This window comes from Oxyura jamaicensis, chromosome 14, assembly GCF_011077185.1.
Source record: "Oxyura jamaicensis isolate SHBP4307 breed ruddy duck chromosome 14, BPBGC_Ojam_1.0, whole genome shotgun sequence".
NCBI classification, from domain to species: domain Eukaryota; kingdom Metazoa; phylum Chordata; class Aves; order Anseriformes; family Anatidae; genus Oxyura; species Oxyura jamaicensis.
Genome location: NC_048906.1, coordinates 7718759 through 7737499, shown reverse-complemented (window position 1 = coordinate 7737499; position 18741 = coordinate 7718759). Strand labels below are relative to the sequence as shown.

The 18741-nt window shown below is 39.7% G+C and overlaps 1 protein-coding gene across 1 annotated transcript in view; it reads left to right on the top strand.

Moving 5' to 3' along the window:
* Nucleotides 1-4013: 4013 nt before the first annotated feature.
* OTOA (otoancorin) overlaps nt 4014-18741 on the top strand; it is a 33578-nt gene continuing 18850 nt past the window's right edge. Inside the window, exons 1-17 of the mRNA XM_035339711.1 lie at nt 4014-5111; nt 5441-5469; nt 5561-5591; nt 5683-5710; nt 6584-6668; nt 8153-8284; nt 9647-9882; nt 10086-10189; nt 11873-11979; nt 12437-12576; nt 15010-15133; nt 15522-15737; nt 16276-16440; nt 16745-16885; nt 17478-17533; nt 17865-17982; nt 18303-18376. Coding sequence (XP_035195602.1) covers nt 5033-5111; nt 5441-5469; nt 5561-5591; nt 5683-5710; nt 6584-6668; nt 8153-8284; nt 9647-9882; nt 10086-10189; nt 11873-11979; nt 12437-12576; nt 15010-15133; nt 15522-15737; nt 16276-16440; nt 16745-16885; nt 17478-17533; nt 17865-17982; nt 18303-18376 — 1865 coding nt within the window. The 5' untranslated portion in view covers nt 4014-5032. The remainder of the gene's footprint in view (nt 5112-5440; nt 5470-5560; nt 5592-5682; nt 5711-6583; nt 6669-8152; nt 8285-9646; nt 9883-10085; nt 10190-11872; nt 11980-12436; nt 12577-15009; nt 15134-15521; nt 15738-16275; nt 16441-16744; nt 16886-17477; nt 17534-17864; nt 17983-18302; nt 18377-18741) is intronic.

The window sequence follows — 18741 nt, the reverse complement described above, 5'->3', positions numbered from 1 at the left end:
TATTGTTTAAAGGGGTAACAGTCCACCAAAAATGTATCACTTTTGGTTGGGTTTCTTTCATATTCTTCACAATGCCTCATAAATTCTCATTGCTTTTGCATATGCCATTTTCCAGCTGAAGGGGCTATGGTAGAACTTGACAAAACTGCACTTTAAACTGATGGGTTTGATAACAAACTTCCTAAGCGAGTTGTTCCTAAAAGCTAACGACTTAAAGAACCTATAGGCACTTATTTGTAAACTTCTTGTGAGTCAAACTGCCTCTGAGGCTTAGGCTATAGGGACCTGATTTTGAAGGTTTAAGTGGCTTGGAACAGTTGTTTTTCCGTGAATACAAAATAAATGCTGTTTATTTTAACAGGTCTTATTTTTAAAATCCTGTTTAAAATAGCTGATTTCTGGCAGTTGAGATAAAACCTTCCTTTAAAATGACAAGCAGCATCACCAGTAAAGAGTAGAGAACTGGCAGGCATGTGTCCTGTTGCTTGGGATGTAAGTGTTGTGAGAGAGCAGAGGAACCTTAGCTTGTGTATCACCTGGTAAGTAAAGCAAGAACTGATTTGTCTTATGCTTTTGAAGTATAAACAAGTTATTTATTTAACAATTTAACAATTTATTTACCAATCTTATGCCAGGTAGGATGTTTTAGTTTGTCTTTTTAGGTTTATCTTGAACTTCCTTTGCCTGATGTTCAGTGATTTCTCTTGCAAAGTTAATAGCCTTTTATTCTCAGTTGTCTTTGTGTAAGATTGTATTGTGTAGTAAGGAGTGAGAGGCTTGACTAGTGTTTTTTGGTTGTTTTTTTTTTTTTTCCTCCAACAGTAATTCAGGCTCAGAATTACTTCAGCATCTGTTACTGAAGCATCTTTTACTGAATTTTGGCACAGAAAACAGTTGAGTTTGTCTGGAAAAAATGAACCGTGTATGTTTTGGAGTGAGTTTATTCTTTTTAGTTACTTTATTTGGACCTGTATAGTAGTAGGAAAATATGGTTCTTGCGTAATTAATTTAGCTTCATGTAGTAAATGTATATTAAGACAAAATTCTTCAATGGTACTTAAAAGTTTTACTCCCACAGGTTACAATCACAAGAGAGACTACACGTTTCACATCTTTCATATCTTTTAGTCCTGTCATTTGGGATGTTAGTTTGTAATAGTTTTGAGATGTTTTGGTACAGAAAATGCAATGTAAAAGTAATTTTATCTTATAACTTTCTATTTTGTTCCCTTTATTTAAACAAGTATTCTTACACTTGAGGTACAAAATTAAAAAACCTAAAACATGAGCAATAACAGGATAAAGCTGTGACCAGAGTAAGCCTGAATTCTAAGAGACTGAGTCTTGCAAGAGTTGATGTTGGTCTTTGTAAGTCCGTAACCCGTCCTGTGGGGTTTTCTTGGGGAGCGGGGTGCTGGGGGACCACTCACAGCATGGGAAGCTCTGCTGTGTGACAGCTTCTTCGCTTAATAACTATCATGGCACAAGGCACTTGTCACATGCTTGTCTAATCACGTTACCTTTGTTATTAAGGTGATGCACAATTAAGTGCAAGTAAGTTAAAAGGGCCACAAATATGGGCGTAAGTATTAATCAAAACACTGCACTTCTGTTCTTAATATTGTGCTAGTTTTGCCTAGTTTCTCTTTCTATAAGATATCTATGTACGCAGTCATGCAGAAGAAAAAAAAATACTTAGTAGCTTTGTCCTGTAAAGGTAATTGTCTGGGCAGAAAATCTATGCAGCTGCCCATTTCCCCCGTGTTTTAGGGGAAACCAGAAGTATTTCATGTATCTGGTGATTATCCTCAAAAAGCTGCTTAGGCCTATTGAACATACAGGGGGTAGCCCTGAGGGATGGTACCTACACCCCTACTTCTAAGGGACTTGTAAGTCGCAACGTGTGGTCTAACGTGCAGTATTTTGCCCTGGAGAGTAACTAAATTATCTGTTTTGTCAAGGTGGCACTGGATATGTTGCATCGCAGGAAAAAAGATGCCATGCAAGGGCATGGTTTAGTTGGGAACTTTCAGCAGAAATTTGGATGAGTTTCACCTCCCAGAAGGCACAGCCCCCTTTGGCTGGGTGGCCCCAGGTACAGTCAGTTCCCATCCTGCTCCCAGGAGCCCAGAACCACCTGTCCCTGCTCAGGGCGCAGAGGCTGGGGGGCCCTGGGCAACACCAGCCTGGCCCCGTTTGTTGCCCCCTTTCAGCTCGTTGAGCTCTCTTCATCTCAGGACAAGAAGAAGAGACACTGTGGGAGTCCCTCAGCTTCTGATTCCCCCCAGCAGAACCCTTTCCCTCCCCGCTGGGTGCTGCTGGGCAGGCACCTGGAGCTGTGAGGCGGTGCTGGCCCCGGGCCCTGCCCTGCCCTGCCGCAGGGGTCCTGGCTGCAGCCACCCGCTTCTTGCACTGCGGAGCGCAGGGAAGGAGGCGCGCACAGCAGAGGCAGGTAAAGTGCTGCGGGGCCCTGGCTCTCTATAGATGCCACAGGAACACAGCACCTCTTTTCTCAGCCCTCCCTTTCCTCCGTCCCTCTGCAGCCTGAACCCCCTGAGCATTCTCCTATAAAGGGTTATACACTGCTGCATATAGGGCTTTTTCGCAGAGGTGCTAAGTGCCTGGCTGTGAGGGGGAGGAGGGGCACCAGCAGTGTGTGAGGTTATCGGGAAGACTTCTGATTATGAGGTTAGTTTTCTGGTTATCAGGCTTCAGATAAGGCACTGGCTGCATTGAGGAGGTGGGAGATAAAATGTCTAGGATTTCTTTACATGGAGGACTGTGTGTTTGGGTACCAAGGGGACAGGCAGGCTGTGAGCTCCCCATAACCTGAGAGTCCTGCAAGGGAAGTCTCAGATCTGGTCACAGCATACGCTGCTGCGGTGCAGGGAGGGCTCTTCAGGGATGTGCCAGATGGGGTCTGCAGAGCCACAGGCTGATTTGGGATTGTGAGAGCTCTAGGCAACTTCTGTAAATGGACTAGTTGAACTGACAAAGGAAAATACTTCATCCCACAGATCGTTTTATCAAGCAGGGCTATTTCACAGCAGATCTCTTCTGCACCTGCTAATTGTCCATTGCAGTTAGTTGGGATAAAACAGCACTACCCTCCTTATATTTCCTTATATTTCTTCTCCTTGTATATTAATTTAGTATACTTTGATTAAAATACACTCCCTGATGAGAGTGAGTGCGTTGGAATAAACAAATCGGGGTTGACATTAGTAGCATGATTTAAACCCTACAGATTAATCAAACCTTGCTGCAAAACTAATAGGGCAATGGCAGAAACAAACACAAGAAAGTTCATTGTCCAGGAAACCAGATACATCTGAATGAGAGACTGCAGTGTGGCACTCCCAAAAGAATTGTTGAAAAGGGTTTCAGTGTGTGTAAGGAAAGTACAGAGGCACTAGCTTCTTGAAGCCTAATGATTAATTTTTTTCATCATCCATCAGTCTGAATCGCTCCTGTCACCAGACTTAAGTATTTGTGTTAGACTGAATCATTGCTAGAGGCTATTGACAGGTGTTCTTATAAGAGTACACTGCCAATACGAGAGTTTAAACATACTGAAAAGGTGTTTCTGATTATCAAATGTTCAAATCTGTAATTCAATCCAGGACAGAGAACAACAACAACCAAAAGAAAGACATCCAAGTTCAGCATCAAAAAGAAATTGGGAAATAAAGCGTAGTGGCAGATAAGCCCTTGAAAGGAAGGAAAGGGAGAGAAAACCTAACAAAGTGATCTTGTGGTCAGAGCAAAGCTGGCTCATGGGGCCCTCTGTGTCGTTTGTTAAAAATCATGGAGTAATTCCAATGTAAGAAGCGGCAATCTGCAGAACATCACCTAATATCTGAATTAATTTGTTGCTTCCCCTGTGGGGACAGCAGTTGAGCAGCAGCAGGAAACCCTCCCTGCAGGGACCTTCCGCAGCAGGGGGCTACGGCAGGCAATGGTCCTGGTGCAGGGGAGGGAGCATGGCTGCAGAAATGCCTCTGGGAGTGAGACCTGCTCAGTCCCTGCTTTTTGATCTGGGCTGTGTGTCAGGCCAAGCAGCCTTGCGCTATGTATCCTTGTCCTTCAGGATGTAGACCAAATGGAAAAAAGAAATCACATTGTAAAGGACAACTGAGACTGTCAGTCTTCTCTGACAAGAATCAGTGACAGCCTGGTGCAGAGCTCTGGGAGTCCCATTACTACCCTTCCTTCCATTTCATTTAGCTTTTGGTGACCTTTGTGCTGCACAGCACAAGGCAGCAGGGATAGCAGAAGCTACTAAAGCACATATTTCCCTAGAAACTATGATCTGGCTGATGCTGGAAAAATTGATGGTGTACTTCTCATGAGTACAAAGACTAGAGGTTTGAGCAGTCTAAACGAAGTGACATGGTCGTGAATCCATGTGTTGCTTTTCCACTGCTTCAGAAGGGCACAAGTATATTTGTGGGGCTCTGCAGAGTGATGGCACCAAGGAGGGATGGAGCACTTGGCACTGATGCAGAGGGCCAGGCCACGGTGCAGATCAGAGCTCTGCCATTGGAAGGTCCCAGGGCTGCTCCTGGTCCCAGTGGTCATGTAGGCAATTCCACAAGCTAGGGAAGGCTTTGGGATTGTTTGGAGTTTAATTTCTTTTTTCATTCTCTCAATTTCTTTTTATTTTATCTGTTTTTTTTTCCTAACTAAATTGCATTTAAGTCATATTTAGTTGGAATGTGGCTTAGTAAGGAAACAGTGCTGCTAAGAAGAAAAGTAAAAGAGCTATTTGGTAAAAGGGGAAGAAACCTGGCTGCACACACACACCTAGTATGCTTGTATAAAGTGTATCTCTATCCTGGAAAAAGATCTAAATGGATAGCTTGGGAGCAAGCACTTTTAGATCGTTCTGATCTCAGTCTGCACCCCATAGCTTCTGCTGGCTCTAATTTATAGCTATGGAAGGTTGGGGTGAATGCTGCCTTTTGACTTTGTTCTTTTTATTTTCATTTTCAATCCAAATATCTTCTGATTCTAATAAACTCTAGAAGAAATGCCCAGACTTCTGAAGATATGTTTCTTATTGATATTGATGAGTCCTGCTGAGATTACACACAGTCAGAACTCTGAAGGTAAGACCAGAAATCCTGTCTGAGGGATGGATTCTGTGTGGATGGAAAAAGCTGCATGTAGTAAAATAGATGCAGTGCTATTTAGTAAGTAGGACCGTATTCTCTGCTCTCTTGGCTTCATGGAGCTACGCCAGCAAAGAATTTAGCCAAGATTGCTTATTAAACAGTAGCCTTTTATTTTCAGTGTTTTTTTTTTTAATCAAAGCTGCATTGCATGCGTGAAAGTAAATTATAGATGTAGTTTCATATCTGCATGACAAACATTTTTGTATAGCAATTGAATGGTAAAACGTTAAATCAACTTTTAGTAATGGGATAATCTTTTACAGATTTGCCTCCGTTATTACAAAAAGCTGTGGTTAGTATTTTTATTTGATCTCTCTAATAACATTTAGTCATATAATCTAGAAATAATACCCGATCACATATATTTATCTTTTTTTCCTTAGGAGGAAGTAATAACTGGGAAATATCTGAATGGTAAAATGCAAAGTTGTCCCCATTTCTGTTTCTAAAAGGAATTAAAACTCAATATGTCTCTAACTGTTTCTGTTCAATTTTTCATGTATAGCTCTCCTTGATATACTTCATTTTCAGAGGTAATGTACTACTCTCACCATCTTGATTTTAGGTATCATCTTGCACTTCATATATAATGTGTTTCATTTCCACAAAAGCTGGAATGTTTTGGATAGAATGAAATTGGCTTGTGATTACTTTGATTTAGATCTCCTGTGAGGAGTATTTTGTCCTAATGAGGAAAAAGCCATTTTTCACGATAAAGCAAAAAAACTTGCATTGAATGAGGCTGAGAATATAAATACATGCTACAGTTTTCAAAAACTTTGATAATCAATTTTGTTTATATGTTTCAGAATGGCTTTCTAAGGAAATTAGGTGCAGTTCTGGCTTTCTGTCCATCTTTCAGTCCCGCTCCATCCCATATCCATTCCTTTTTCTCCAGCTCCTGGCAACTCTTGAATTATTTTCTAATTTTGTCTAAATTTGAAAGAGCAATAAAAGCCTCAAAGACAATTCTACTTTTGTGAAACTCAATGGCTGGGTAAAGAAGAAAAACATTAAAGATGCTGCTGGGGGAAAGGCAGTAAAAATGAGTCCCCATACTTTCTTTCTGTAAGCAGATCAGGGCAGGCAGAACAAGGTGCCAGGGGTAATTGTAGAGCTCCCAACTAGCCACTGGAGATGGTACTAATGGCAACATGTCAGAAAATGGAGAAGATTGTGGGGCAGGTGGACTTAGATGAAGAAAAAATTAATTTATCATCCAACTATTAATTTTCATTGCATTAAATATATTATCTATTAATCTGGTTAGGCAAAAAGCTGAATACTTGTGTCATTATGTTGATGGTAACAGTATTTGCTTCTCCTGTTTTTGTTTTGTCTTGTAATCAGCCATTTTATAGGTCATATTGTTTTACTGGCATTTTTGGTCCTGTTTTCTGTTGCAGTTCTAATGCCTGGACAGCAGATATGCTTACAAAAGTTATGGCATATTTTCATGCCCAAGACATATTCACTCTTAGCAGCCTGCAGGTTTGTAACATATAAAATGCATCAAAATTCTTATTTAAAAAGGAATTCTTAATTAACAAGCAACTTATCTCCATGGCCAAAACTAGTTTGTTAATAGAGATAATTAATATTCCTATAATGTAGCAGAGAAACAGGAAATAGGAATAGCTCCCCCCCAGGATTGCAGCAGTATGCAAGGACTAAATCACGAGAAGATCCTCTTGTATCGACTCTGATGGAAAGCAGGAATTTTGAGTTTTCAGGCTGTTTGTTTCTGAATTGAATGTTTGCACGTGCTTTTTTTCTCCATAAAATTGAAGGTTTCTCCCAAATTTTGACTGTGGCTGTAGTTTGTGTTACTTCTGATGGAATGAGAACCTCCAGAGCATCCTACAAAACGCTTCCACCTTGTGAGGCTTCTCTGAGCTCTGTTTTCTGTAAGCTGTCAGTGACGTAGGAAAAAGTTGTTTTTCTTTATCTGTGTCATGATGATCGGTTAGGAGCCAAATCCCCCAGCCTCACCAGGTTAAGTGGACCTGTAGCCTGCTAACCCAGACGTGGAGCTCTTCCTCCTCCCTGCATGCACACGCTCCCGAAAAAGGAAAATGTCAAATGTGCAATCTTGGGCTTCATACCCAAAGCCCACAGCCCTGCAGGTCTGCAGCACACAAATCCACTCCCAAATCCTGTTTCACTTCCACTGCTCTTCCAAACCTGCATGAGACTGACACCACCTCTTCATATTTTCTCTTGATGTCTTTAAAATTCACTTACACAGATGCATTTTATAATCAATTTAAGGCTGTTATCAGCCCTGAACTCTCCAGCCAAACAAGGTCCTAACTATGTTAGTGTGTGGTGGTGGCAATGCCAAGACAACAAATGACAGTGTTGACTCAAATTCCTAACCAATTCTGAAATAATTCTGGTGGGAATTAGAAGAGATTTTCTCCAGCCTGGTGCTAATGAGCCTTACAGTGTTTTCTGTTCCTATGCTATAATTCCCCTTAGAGTTTTAAAACAGGCACAAGGTTGTTAGCTGGTAATGCAGTTTGATGTGAGAGGGGAGATTCTTGCCTTATGACCTGGTACAGGCTTTGCCTCCCATTTAATTGCACATTTCCTTCCTTTTTTAAGTAGTAATAACATGCACACATTACCACATGTTCTGAGATCCTTAAAAGGCTCATTTGCAGAAAAGCATTATTACCCTTGTTTTTATGAAGGGAGAAACAAACATTTTTGTTAAATGGCTCACTGCAGAGGACTTGATAATGACACCAGAAATAGCCTTTAAAAATGATTGTCTTTCAGCATTGCATGTTGGTACAATTTTCTGTTTACATTTTGTGTTGAGGATGGTTACTCCAGTCATTGACAATGTGGACAATACAGAAAGCTAAGCATTTATCCCTCCTTAAGTGGAGATTTTCAGGGATTAAAAGATGCCCCTAGTAGAATACTGTGAGCTTTATGTTTATTGTGCATTTTTTTTTACACTTCAGATGTCCATACAAAGTTACTTGCAGAACCTTTTAAACCAGCCTAGGCAGCTGCTGTCCGCATTTCAGCAGCTTGATCGGCAGCAGTTCCAGACTGCAATGAAGTACCTCTTCAACAGCAGAAAGGACCGTCTTGTAAGTCACTGCCTGAGAAACAAAAGCTGCTGTCAAAGGCTTAGATAAAGGGGAAGGGTCCAGACTGGGGTCTCACTGTGTACATTGTGCTGTTAGTTGGCAGGATTGGAGCAGGTTGCAGGACCCCCTCTCCTTAGGTCAGTGTCTAAAAGTTTGGTGCCAATTCCAAGTGTGGATTTTCTCAGAACCCACTGGAGAAAGGTGCATCCCCAGAGAATGACCTACCTTCCTGCCCAGATAATACTGGGAGGGTAGGACCAGTTGTTCTCTGAGAGTGTCTGCTTCTCTTACACTGGCTAGAAAGAGAGGCAAGGTGACTAAAGAAGGTGAAATTAGTTATCTTGTTACAGCACCATAGAAGCAAATCATGAGGCAATTTGGAGGGGAAGCAGTTTGACACGTTTTCCTTGCCCTTGTGGTGTGTTCTGTGGGTGACCCATCTTAAATTCAAAACCAGCCAGTGGCCCCCAGAGAGGTGACCTGCAGGGGGATTTGCCACCCCTGGGGTGGGATGGTGGCCTTGCAGGTGACAGCACCTGGCAACCTCCCTGTGGGCCTCCAGCATGGGTATCACTGCAGGGCCGCACACTAGCGTGGGACAAAGGCAGAGCACTTCTCCAGATGTGTGAGGTGACTGCCCAGGGCAAGGGCTGGATGTTCTGCTACTCAAGCAGTGGCAGCACAGTTCTTGCTGCCTGAGCACATGGATGGGAGCCAGAGCAGCAGAGCATGAGCCCTCTCAGTATGCTGTGAATTTTGTCTTCTTAAATGGTGCACCCTGTTCTTCCAAGACCAATAATAGCAGTGACAAGTCACCAGACCTCGGACTATCAGCTCTGACCATGCTGTCCTAGACACACCAGTCTGTGAGGAAAAAAAAAAAAAAAAAAAAAAAAAGGTGATCCATCCCCAGCCAGGTTGGCTTTATTAACTGGGCTTGTTTCTTGATGTGCCTGATCTCTTGGAGGGACTGTTTGTAGTAACAGCTACAAGAAATACTGCATGGGAAAAGATCTGTTCTAGAGATGCCTACATACTAAATTGTATATGAAATAATACCCATGCTATTCTAGTATTCTTTCATTTTTCCAAGTAACTAACTCTTTCATGAGAGTGTATGCTGTAACTTCAGCCATTTGGCTGCTTCTTCATTTTGATTTTGTCAAAAGATTCAAGCTGGTCTCTGGCCAACACCAGACAGAAATTACCTGAAGCAATGCAACCCGGCAGTATTTTGCAGCTATTTTTTTGTGTGTGTGTGTGAGAATAGCACTATATTGTCTGTAGAGTACTTTGTCAGCTTTCAAAATGAAAAATATATTGAAATAAAGAGACTTTATTTTAACCCCATGTTGCTTGCAGGAAGTGGGAAATGTTGTTCTTGATTGGAAAAAGACTAGGGAGAGAATTTTCCAAAGCCCAGGAGTGAACAGGACCTTGTTTCTTATAACGCTGGAGAAATGCTTTCTGGCCCTGAGGGCTATGGACTGTGTGGATATCCTAAGCCAGGTTTTGCGTGTGTCAGCAGTGAACTATCTCCAACCTGATGTCATTGGGAGCCTCCCAAAAGTTCTGCAGGAGGATGCTTTCAGAAACTTGTAAGCTGTTTATTTTTCCAGTCATCACAATTAGTACTATGTAGCATTTGCTGACTGTAAAAAGGGATTTCTATTTGGTCTCTGTTTTGTCAGCAATAGCTTTCTGCTTTTATCTTGCTGTTTATAAAAAAACATTTGATCATGTGTTGCTTTTTAAAAAAAGTTTGCTGTTTAATGAGTCAATATGCCATTCTATCACTTAGATCAACAGTATTCAAGGACCTCTATGACAAAACCTCAGCAAATACACAGAAAGCTCTGTATGGCTGGATGAGGGAGATTCTACAAAAATCATGTAACACAAGTGGTATGTTATGTACAAAGTGTTTTCTTACTTATCATAAAACAGTCAACAAAATACCTGTCCATTGTATTGAATTGGTTCCCAAATTTAGCATAGGAGTGTTTAAGAATAGTTGTCTTGAATACCTTTGCTGCAGAATACAATAAACATACTATATTGTTCACCGTAAATAGCTCTCCAAAGACGCATTTTTCACCTCTTCTGCACAGAGCTGTGTACCAAGTTTCTGTTCCCAGGTTCCTTTTTCTGAGACTTAAATAGAGTAAAGTCATCAGGCACAGGTATTCTGCTCACTTCTGAAGTCCTAGACATCCTTCAGTCTAGAGTGGATCTGGCTGGGAACGCATTAGCCAATGCACGTAATATATATACATATATATACACACACACACATGTATGTATATGTGGGAAGCTGCAAAAACTCTACTGCACCTGGCACTGACTTGCACAGAAAAGGGACAAAGATGAAACCGAAGTGGATTCAGCCCAATTTTATCCATTTTCCTACCTCTGTTAGCCTGGATAATGTCTCTTAATTAGATTTGCCACAGCTGTGACAGTGCTGGGGGTATTCCACGAGAGGGCTGTAATGCAGTGCCACAGACATGTCAAAGCCAGCACTTGGGTTTCATCAAACATCCCAGTGAATATTCTTCCTATTCCTCTGGAAATCAAATTCAAAATTCCTACTTGCTTCAGTGGAGCAAAATCTGGCTTCTGGGAGCATGGCTATTGCAAAATATCAGTGTAAAACAAAGTTGTGGAGGAGGAGTTCACAACTCTGTGGTGATGCATGCTGTCGTGTGCTAAGCAGAGATGCAGGACTTGCCTCGTGGTACTCAGAAGTCCTGTGAAAATCCCACAGTATCAGACATCATGGTTCATGCCTGAAGATAATAAAAGATGACTCAGCTCAGGAGGGACTGAGAATTGCCATGTCTCTTAAGTTCTGCTTGTTCTTTCACATGCAAAGCAGTGCAGGTATGGTGAAGATAACTTTGATGTTCAGCATGATATCTTAACACACTTTGGAGAAAACACTGTCTTTGAAGCTCAGAGTACCCAGTTAGTCTGAAAATGCTTTATTATTAGGAATCCTGTTTTCATTTAAAATACTTTGAGAGAATGTTACTAAATGAATCACATTTCTAAACTGTTAGGTAGTATTTTGTATTTTTGCCAAACTTATTCCATATAAGTATATGAATGATTTTTAATTTTCTCCATTATTGCTATTGCATATTGCTGAAATAAGTAGTATCATCACTAATAATATATATCAAGTGTTAAAAAGTATCATGCCTTCCTGGTGTTCTTCAATAATATATTTGATTAGGAAAAACAAGTTTTAAAAATGCTGCTCCATACTTAATGCTATTGGTGTAATTTTTCCAGTCCCATACTTTATCCATTTCTGTTTCAACAACATGAAACATTGATCGTTTTCATATGAGAAAATTATAAACATTTGCAATGCTGTTTTGTTTCAATTAAAAAAAAAAATGATTTCATAAAAACATGGTGCTAAAAACTAGCTAATGGAGGGAACCTGACTCTCTGCTAAGCATTTTTCTGATTTGCAGGTATTTTTTGTTTGTTTACCAATAATAATATACTAGGTACAATATATTTGAAAAAATGATGACTTTCCAAATGTTTTAGTGAGTATTTATTTGTACAAAACAGAGTTCAGTGAATCAGCTTCATGGGTCAGTGCAGAAAATTTATGGATTTTGGGACGATACATGGTCCATCTGCCTTTAGAAGAAATTCTGAAAATTAGTCTCAATGAAGTAAGTAAAAAAAAAAAATGGTTGGATCTATCTTTGTTCAGTGATGTCAGCTACAAACAGCATAAACACAAATATAAACTTAAACATGAAAGATAATTTTGTATCCTTTAATTTCTTAAATATATATTTTTAAATAAATATAAAATGAATTCAAATCCATTGTCAACCACATATTCCTCTCTTTTGTAATTCAAAAGGGCTATCATTGATATGTAATTATTTATCTGTATTGGGCTTCTGTGACTTGTACTGAAAGAAATATGGGGGACCACTGATATTTGAGTTCAACAGAGAATCATTCATTAATTGTTGCCTTCAAAAACAGTGTTATCCAAATCTATCTTCTTCCTTTCTGTATAACATAAATGGGGTCAATTAATTTATAGTGTCAAATATTTTATTAGATGCAATCGCTTCCTAATCCTCATGCATGATTGATTTTGTTTGCATTGATCAGATAAGACTCTTCGTTAGCTACGACAATGCAACGAAGCAGTTGGACACAGTGTATGATATCACACCAGAGCTTGCACAAGCTTTCCTGGAAAGAATAAACTCATCAGGATTTGATATGAGAAACACTTCAACCATCTACAGGCAAGGCTGATTTTTTTTCTGGCTGTGTATGGAGAGAGTAAGTAAGAAGAAAAGAGGAGTATAAGCAGAAAATAGCTGACAAGTTTGTTGACGTGGCATAGCTTTTTCCTTCTAGCAGAAAAATCTAGGCTGAAATCCAGCCCTGGTTAGTAACAGTGAAGAACTGCTACTTTATGAATTCTGGACATGTGCCTAATTAGCTGATGCTTTGTCTCCAGCTCTGCAGCGAGGAGCTGTCTGTAGTATCTGTAAGAGGACCACAGTGGTGTCGGGGGGACCCAGTCAAAACTGTTGTTGTATGGTACAGCAATAAAACAAATTGGGATGGCAGGACACAAGCTGCTTTGAGTGTTCAAATCACAGCAGATATTTTGTGGAAATTGTGTTACAGTTAGGATTTAAGGAGGAAATTGTAGCTCAGGCCAGCCAGGGCTGCAGGTGGTGTCCACTTGATGGTGTCACCAGAGGGGTTGCCCATCCTTATCCTCTTTACAAGTGGTCCTACTGAGCAGAGATGAGCCATGGTTAGATGCTTGTGACTTTTATACATGCAAGCAGGAAACTGTGCTTTTAGGGCTCTCCAATTAGCACTTAAAAAAAAATACTTTTACAATAATAAAAAAGCCAGCTTTTATTCATAAATATGCAGTGAGCATGAGCTACCTGCAGGAGAGTGCTGTGCTCTGTTTTACATTTGTGCTGTCATATAAGTGGATGTATTTAGTCCCGAGACACCACTTTCTGGAGTTATTTGTAGTCTCCTTGGGGGATACTTTAGAGGTTTAAAATAATGGAGAATATGCTTTATGACTTCAGAGCTCCTGTCTTTATTGCAATGTAACTCATTGACTTCCATGAAGTGTTGTTGATTGTCGGGGATGTAAGCGACAAAAGAATTATGCCCACTGCCTAGATTTCATGTCAGAATTTTTTTAAGTGATTTTTATCACTCATGAGAGGTGCCAGATTGTCACCAATGAGAGAAATATCATGCTCCATAATCCTTAATATATTCCATTTTCCCAACACACTTATTTTATGTTACTCATTTTAACCATACTGATGATATAAATGCACTTTTACTTTTAAGAAGTAGCATTATTCATTACTGCCAATCCCAAAGGAGACGAAGAGCTCTTGGTGGTTATGCAATAATGCATCAGAAGGTAATTATTTGTTATAAAAGTGCAGTTGTAATGTTTCTTTGATTTATATGTTAGTTTGATGATGTCCCATGAATTCAGATGGGCTGCAGAAGCAGTAGGTTGTTACATCACTAGTCTGGTTGTTGTTGAGGGACATGGGGAGCTAAAAGCTGAGACTTTGTAGACAGCAGTTTTATTTTTTTTTATGAACTTTGTGGCCGCAGCATTGTCCACTGTTGATCTAGTTTACATTTACATTTGAACTCTGCCTACATCTGCATCCTTGAAATGGAAAAAACACAGACCGCAGCATGTGAGTTGTGCTTTGCCCATATCTTTGCAAGTCCTGTGAAAGCAAAGGCTAGGAGTTTTCAGGGACAAGGGGCTGATTCAGGCTTCCTACAAACTAATTCATCACCACTGCTTTAAAGTTTCAAGTCCAGGGAGAGTGATGCACAATTCAGACCTCCTTCTGTGCAGGGCTGCAGGTAACAGCAACAAATATTCACAAGGCACAAGTCACGAGGCCCTGTACAGCAGGTGCTAGCCCTTGGTGGTGTGAAGATATCTGCCCACTGACTACAGCCATGGTTGTACTTTACAGAGGTTAATGAAAATGCCAAGAAATATTAGAGGTAGTGTGGAGATGAGTGAGCTCCTCATCTGGTTCACAACACAGCCTTACTATGCTGGCACAACTGAGGCAATGAACCACAGCACATTGAATCCATCCAAGGGCCTGTCATAGGGATAAAGAAATATGTTTGGCGAGAAGTACAGTAGGCTTCTTTTAAACGTGAGACAACAGAGAGGCTATGCAATGCTCTAGCTGCTATGCCACCACATGAATGAGTTGTGTTACTTGTGAAATCCAAGCAGGATTTGAAGTAGATTTCAAAGTGTACACTCAATCCAGATAAGAACTCAGCAAGCCACTAGGAGACTTCTTAATAGCCCTCCATCCTTTTCAAAGTGGAGATTATACAGCCAATTCTGCTGAGGGCGGTGGAGTCTAGTAACTGGGGAAATCCAGGAACGGACAAATGGAACGGGGAAACTTAAATTTTTGACAGCACAAATATGGGTAGAGTTTAGCCAACTACAGAGAATAGTGCAAGTCTCTCATACCCACATTTCAGGCCATGCAGAGTTGTAAAAATTCTTCTTAAAGCGTTAGTGACAAACAAATGACTTAAGTTTGGAGCACAAGTAGGGTATACCATATTTCATGTTCCTGAGAGTAACAACTTTTATCTCAGAAACTAGCTAATGCATTTCTTCCATATAGGCTGGGTTTGTTGGTTTGCTTTTATGATGACATGGAACAGATGGATGCCACTGTGGCCCGAGCTTTGCTTCATCAAATGATTAAATGCAATCAATTGAGAGGTTTCCAGGCCGAGGTTCAGAAGGTGAGTACTGTGCTCATGCGTTTCTCCTATTCCTGAAAACAGAGGAGGAGGGACTTCTTGAATTCAGGAAAAAAAAAAAAAAAAAATTACTGGGATCTAAGAAAAAAATGGAAATAGTTCTTGAGTGCATGATGCAAAGAATAAAAGCCTATCTTTTTTTTTTTTTTTTTTCTTCCACAGTGCTCATTCTTTTCTTGTTCTGTTTCCTCCATATTTCTTTGACAACTGTGGTTCTAGTTTTGGATTTTTATGAACTGTGGTCACTAAATGCTTGCTAATGTCTATTCCAAAAACTCCAGTTAAAGTTTTGAGTGATAATTGGAAATTTGTTCTTGGCAGACTTTTGTTTCCCATCTGTTTTGTTTGTTTGTTTGTTTGTTTGCTTTAGCTCAAATCTCAGCTCCTGAATATTGCTATGCAGAACCAGACTTTGAATGATATCCTTGGATCGCTGTCAGACGCTGTGGTTGGACTGACTTCAGGTCAGCTGGAATCTTTGTCACCTGAGGCGGTTCATAATGCTATTGCAACACTAAACCAAGTCTCTGGATGGGCAAAAAGCCAAGTTATGATTTTATCCAGTAAATACCTCTCTTATGAAAAGGTACCTCTGATATAGCTTTCCCATCTTTTCTTTTTAAGTAGTGAAATGTCTTTTTTCTCAACAATAATTGTAGATTTTGAAAAGTTTAGTATTAGTATGACACTTTTTGTAGTACTGTTAGTGGTTAGAAATTTTAGTTTAAATCAAATAAAAACATTCAAAACTGTTGCCTGAAGTAATTTTCTAGTGACAAGGAGAATGTCTATTTGCGTTTGGCAGTTGTATTTATTATTTTGTTTGTGTCGCTGCTGCATGCAGCAGAACTTACATGATCAAAGATCTCAGACTTTATATTCAAATATACCATAATGGAAGGAATCAGGCTCCTCTGTTTCAAAATAAAGGAGCCTCTGGAAAATGGTTGCATTTGTTCCATAGACAGTCTTGTCTGGATTGAAAAATATCAGAGGAAAGTGCATCCCTAGGCAAGAAAGGCATTAAATATTCAAGAAAAGTAGTTTTGATTTATTAACTTTCACTTTTAATGTGTCTGCTGTACACAACCCAGATAACTTTGTTTTCTCTGTTATGTCTGCAGGTTTTATTTTATAATGTTAGTCAAATGGGTGCATTGATAACTGGTATTAGCACCCAGTCATTCTACAGGATGAACGCAAAGGAGCTTTCTCAGGTCATTCGAGGCACAACATCCCAATACTCAACAGACTTATCACCTGCACAACAACAAGGGATCCTCAGGAAGGTACCTGTGTAGCAGGTTCTCTTTGTGCAAAAGCATAGTAAAGCATAATATGCAGAACATGATTTAAAATATTATCATTGAGATGTGGGTTTAACTCAGTGGTTAATATTTCTGGTATTGTTTTTTTCTGGATAAGAAGTCTGTTTTGAAGGCTCTCTCTAGCTTAGTCTATGGCTTTTTTAAATACTGACAAGTTTTTCTTTTATACTCTTTAGAGAAATATTATACAGAATAGAAAGTCAGATCGTGTAATTCTAAGCATAAGTTCTGAAATGTCATGTGTTTTGTCTCTTCTGCTTTTTAGATAGCTTCATCTAGAGATTTTTCTTCACCAGTCACAGATATACAAGGGGCTTTCTTTAGAGAAATCTCTCTTCCTGATTTGTGGAAAGAGACTGGATATAATTCTTCAGTGATGAAAGAAAAAGAACTAAGAAGAAGCCAGGTAAGACACTATGAGCTTTCCATTCCACTGCGATTTAGTATGATAGAATAGGAAAAGTGTTGTAATAGATAGGTGTTAAAGGAACGTAGGCAAAAGGAAGGAACTGACGCAAATACGTTTTCATGTAAGCAACTGGTGGTCACTTAGAGCCTGACAGGATTCTAAGTCAATATAGTGGAAAGAAAAGCATTAATGTTCTCACTTTAAATATCTTAAAGTTTCTGCCATAAATTCTCTTTCTGGTACTGTGTATACTAGATGTTTGCATGTCCGACAAGGCCTTTGGCTCTTTCCAGAGATGGAAGGTTGGACCAGATGACCTCCAGAGGTCCCTTTAAACTTAAATTTTATTCTGTGGTCATGTTCCACAAACATATTTAACATCATCCCACAGTGCCAGTCACTGATATCTTATGAAGTACAGGTTCACCACTGGATGCCTGCCAAACTTTGTTGTTGGTCAGGCTGGACCCCAGAAATGCCTTTAGGGTAGGTACATAAGAGCATTAAGCAAACAAAAACCTTGCAGTGGTTATTGTATCTTTCAACTGCATTACCGAAGTTTAACTTTGTGTGGTGGTTTTTATTTCAGGCTTTATATCTGTATGAGTTATTGTCTAAGAAAAGCTCTCCTGTTGACCTCCTAAGGTATGGATTATAGTCTCTCTTTGGAAAGGGGTTTAAGTCTAGATCTGTGATCAAAACAACTGTGAGGTAAACACTGTGGTTATTTTGTACTGTTTTGTTTATTAATTCCTTGGTACCACAAGATAACTTAGCTTCTTCCTTAAAAAGGGTCTCCAAATCCAAATCACTGCACTGGTATTGTTTTGTTGTTGTTTTCTTTTGATAGCCTTTAGATTACAAGAAAGAGAGGGGAGGTGGTTGTAGAAACTAAATCTTAAGACATTGTTGTGGGGAGTAAGGACTGAGTTCTGCTAAAAATACTGAAAAATTTGAACTTTGCTTTCCCTATCAGCACAGGACAGCTTGTGAAAGGAGTGACTTGCCAGTTCATTGAAAGTATGGGTACAGACTTTTTTTTAAGCCATTTTAAATTTTTTGAAAAGAACCTTCATCTGCTTTCTCCATATCAGGTAAGACCAAAAAAAGCAATTTTATTTTTCACTTAGGAATTGCACAAAGTTTCTACAGTCATTCCAATTTGCTAATCCATGAATAATCTGTCTGGAAATATATATATAACTTTTGGAAAGATACAAACACTCCTATGCACCCAAAAATAGGGTGTTTTATCTCTGATGTCTGCAAAAAGCAAAATCCTTTGTAAAAAGAAAAATGTTCTCTCTGAAGATAACATGCATAGTCTTCTATATGCTAATTTACAAGCCATATTTCAGTTCTTCCTCAAAAATGACAAATACTTAAGATCTTATTTTTTTTTTGTTACTTTTAGGTTAATTGTTTGGCTTGGAAATTTTGGAAAGCCTCCAATGCATCCATTCCTCCCTTCCTCTTGCTGGTGCTGCCGTAAGTTAGCGCATCCATAGTAGAACATTCGGAGTAGTCTTTGTGAGCACTTTTTTAATAACCTCTTCAGTCCTGGGAAAGCCAGTAATTCAGATAAAAGATAACACGTAAAAAGTGATTGCTGACTGCAGCCAAAGTCTATATCAAGTGAAAGCTGGTAACACCTGGTGTCTTTTAGTATACCCTATCTTTGTCCCAGTTGTGAATTCCTTTGCATCCTTGAAGTCAGACCCCCTTGAAGTGTGCTCTCTGCAGACTGAATCACAGCACAGTGATACAGCAGCAATGGAAAAGTTTGTAATGCTATTTATGTTCTAAAACAGTTTACGCTGTTTCTGATGCCTGCTATCAGAAGGCATTTTCGG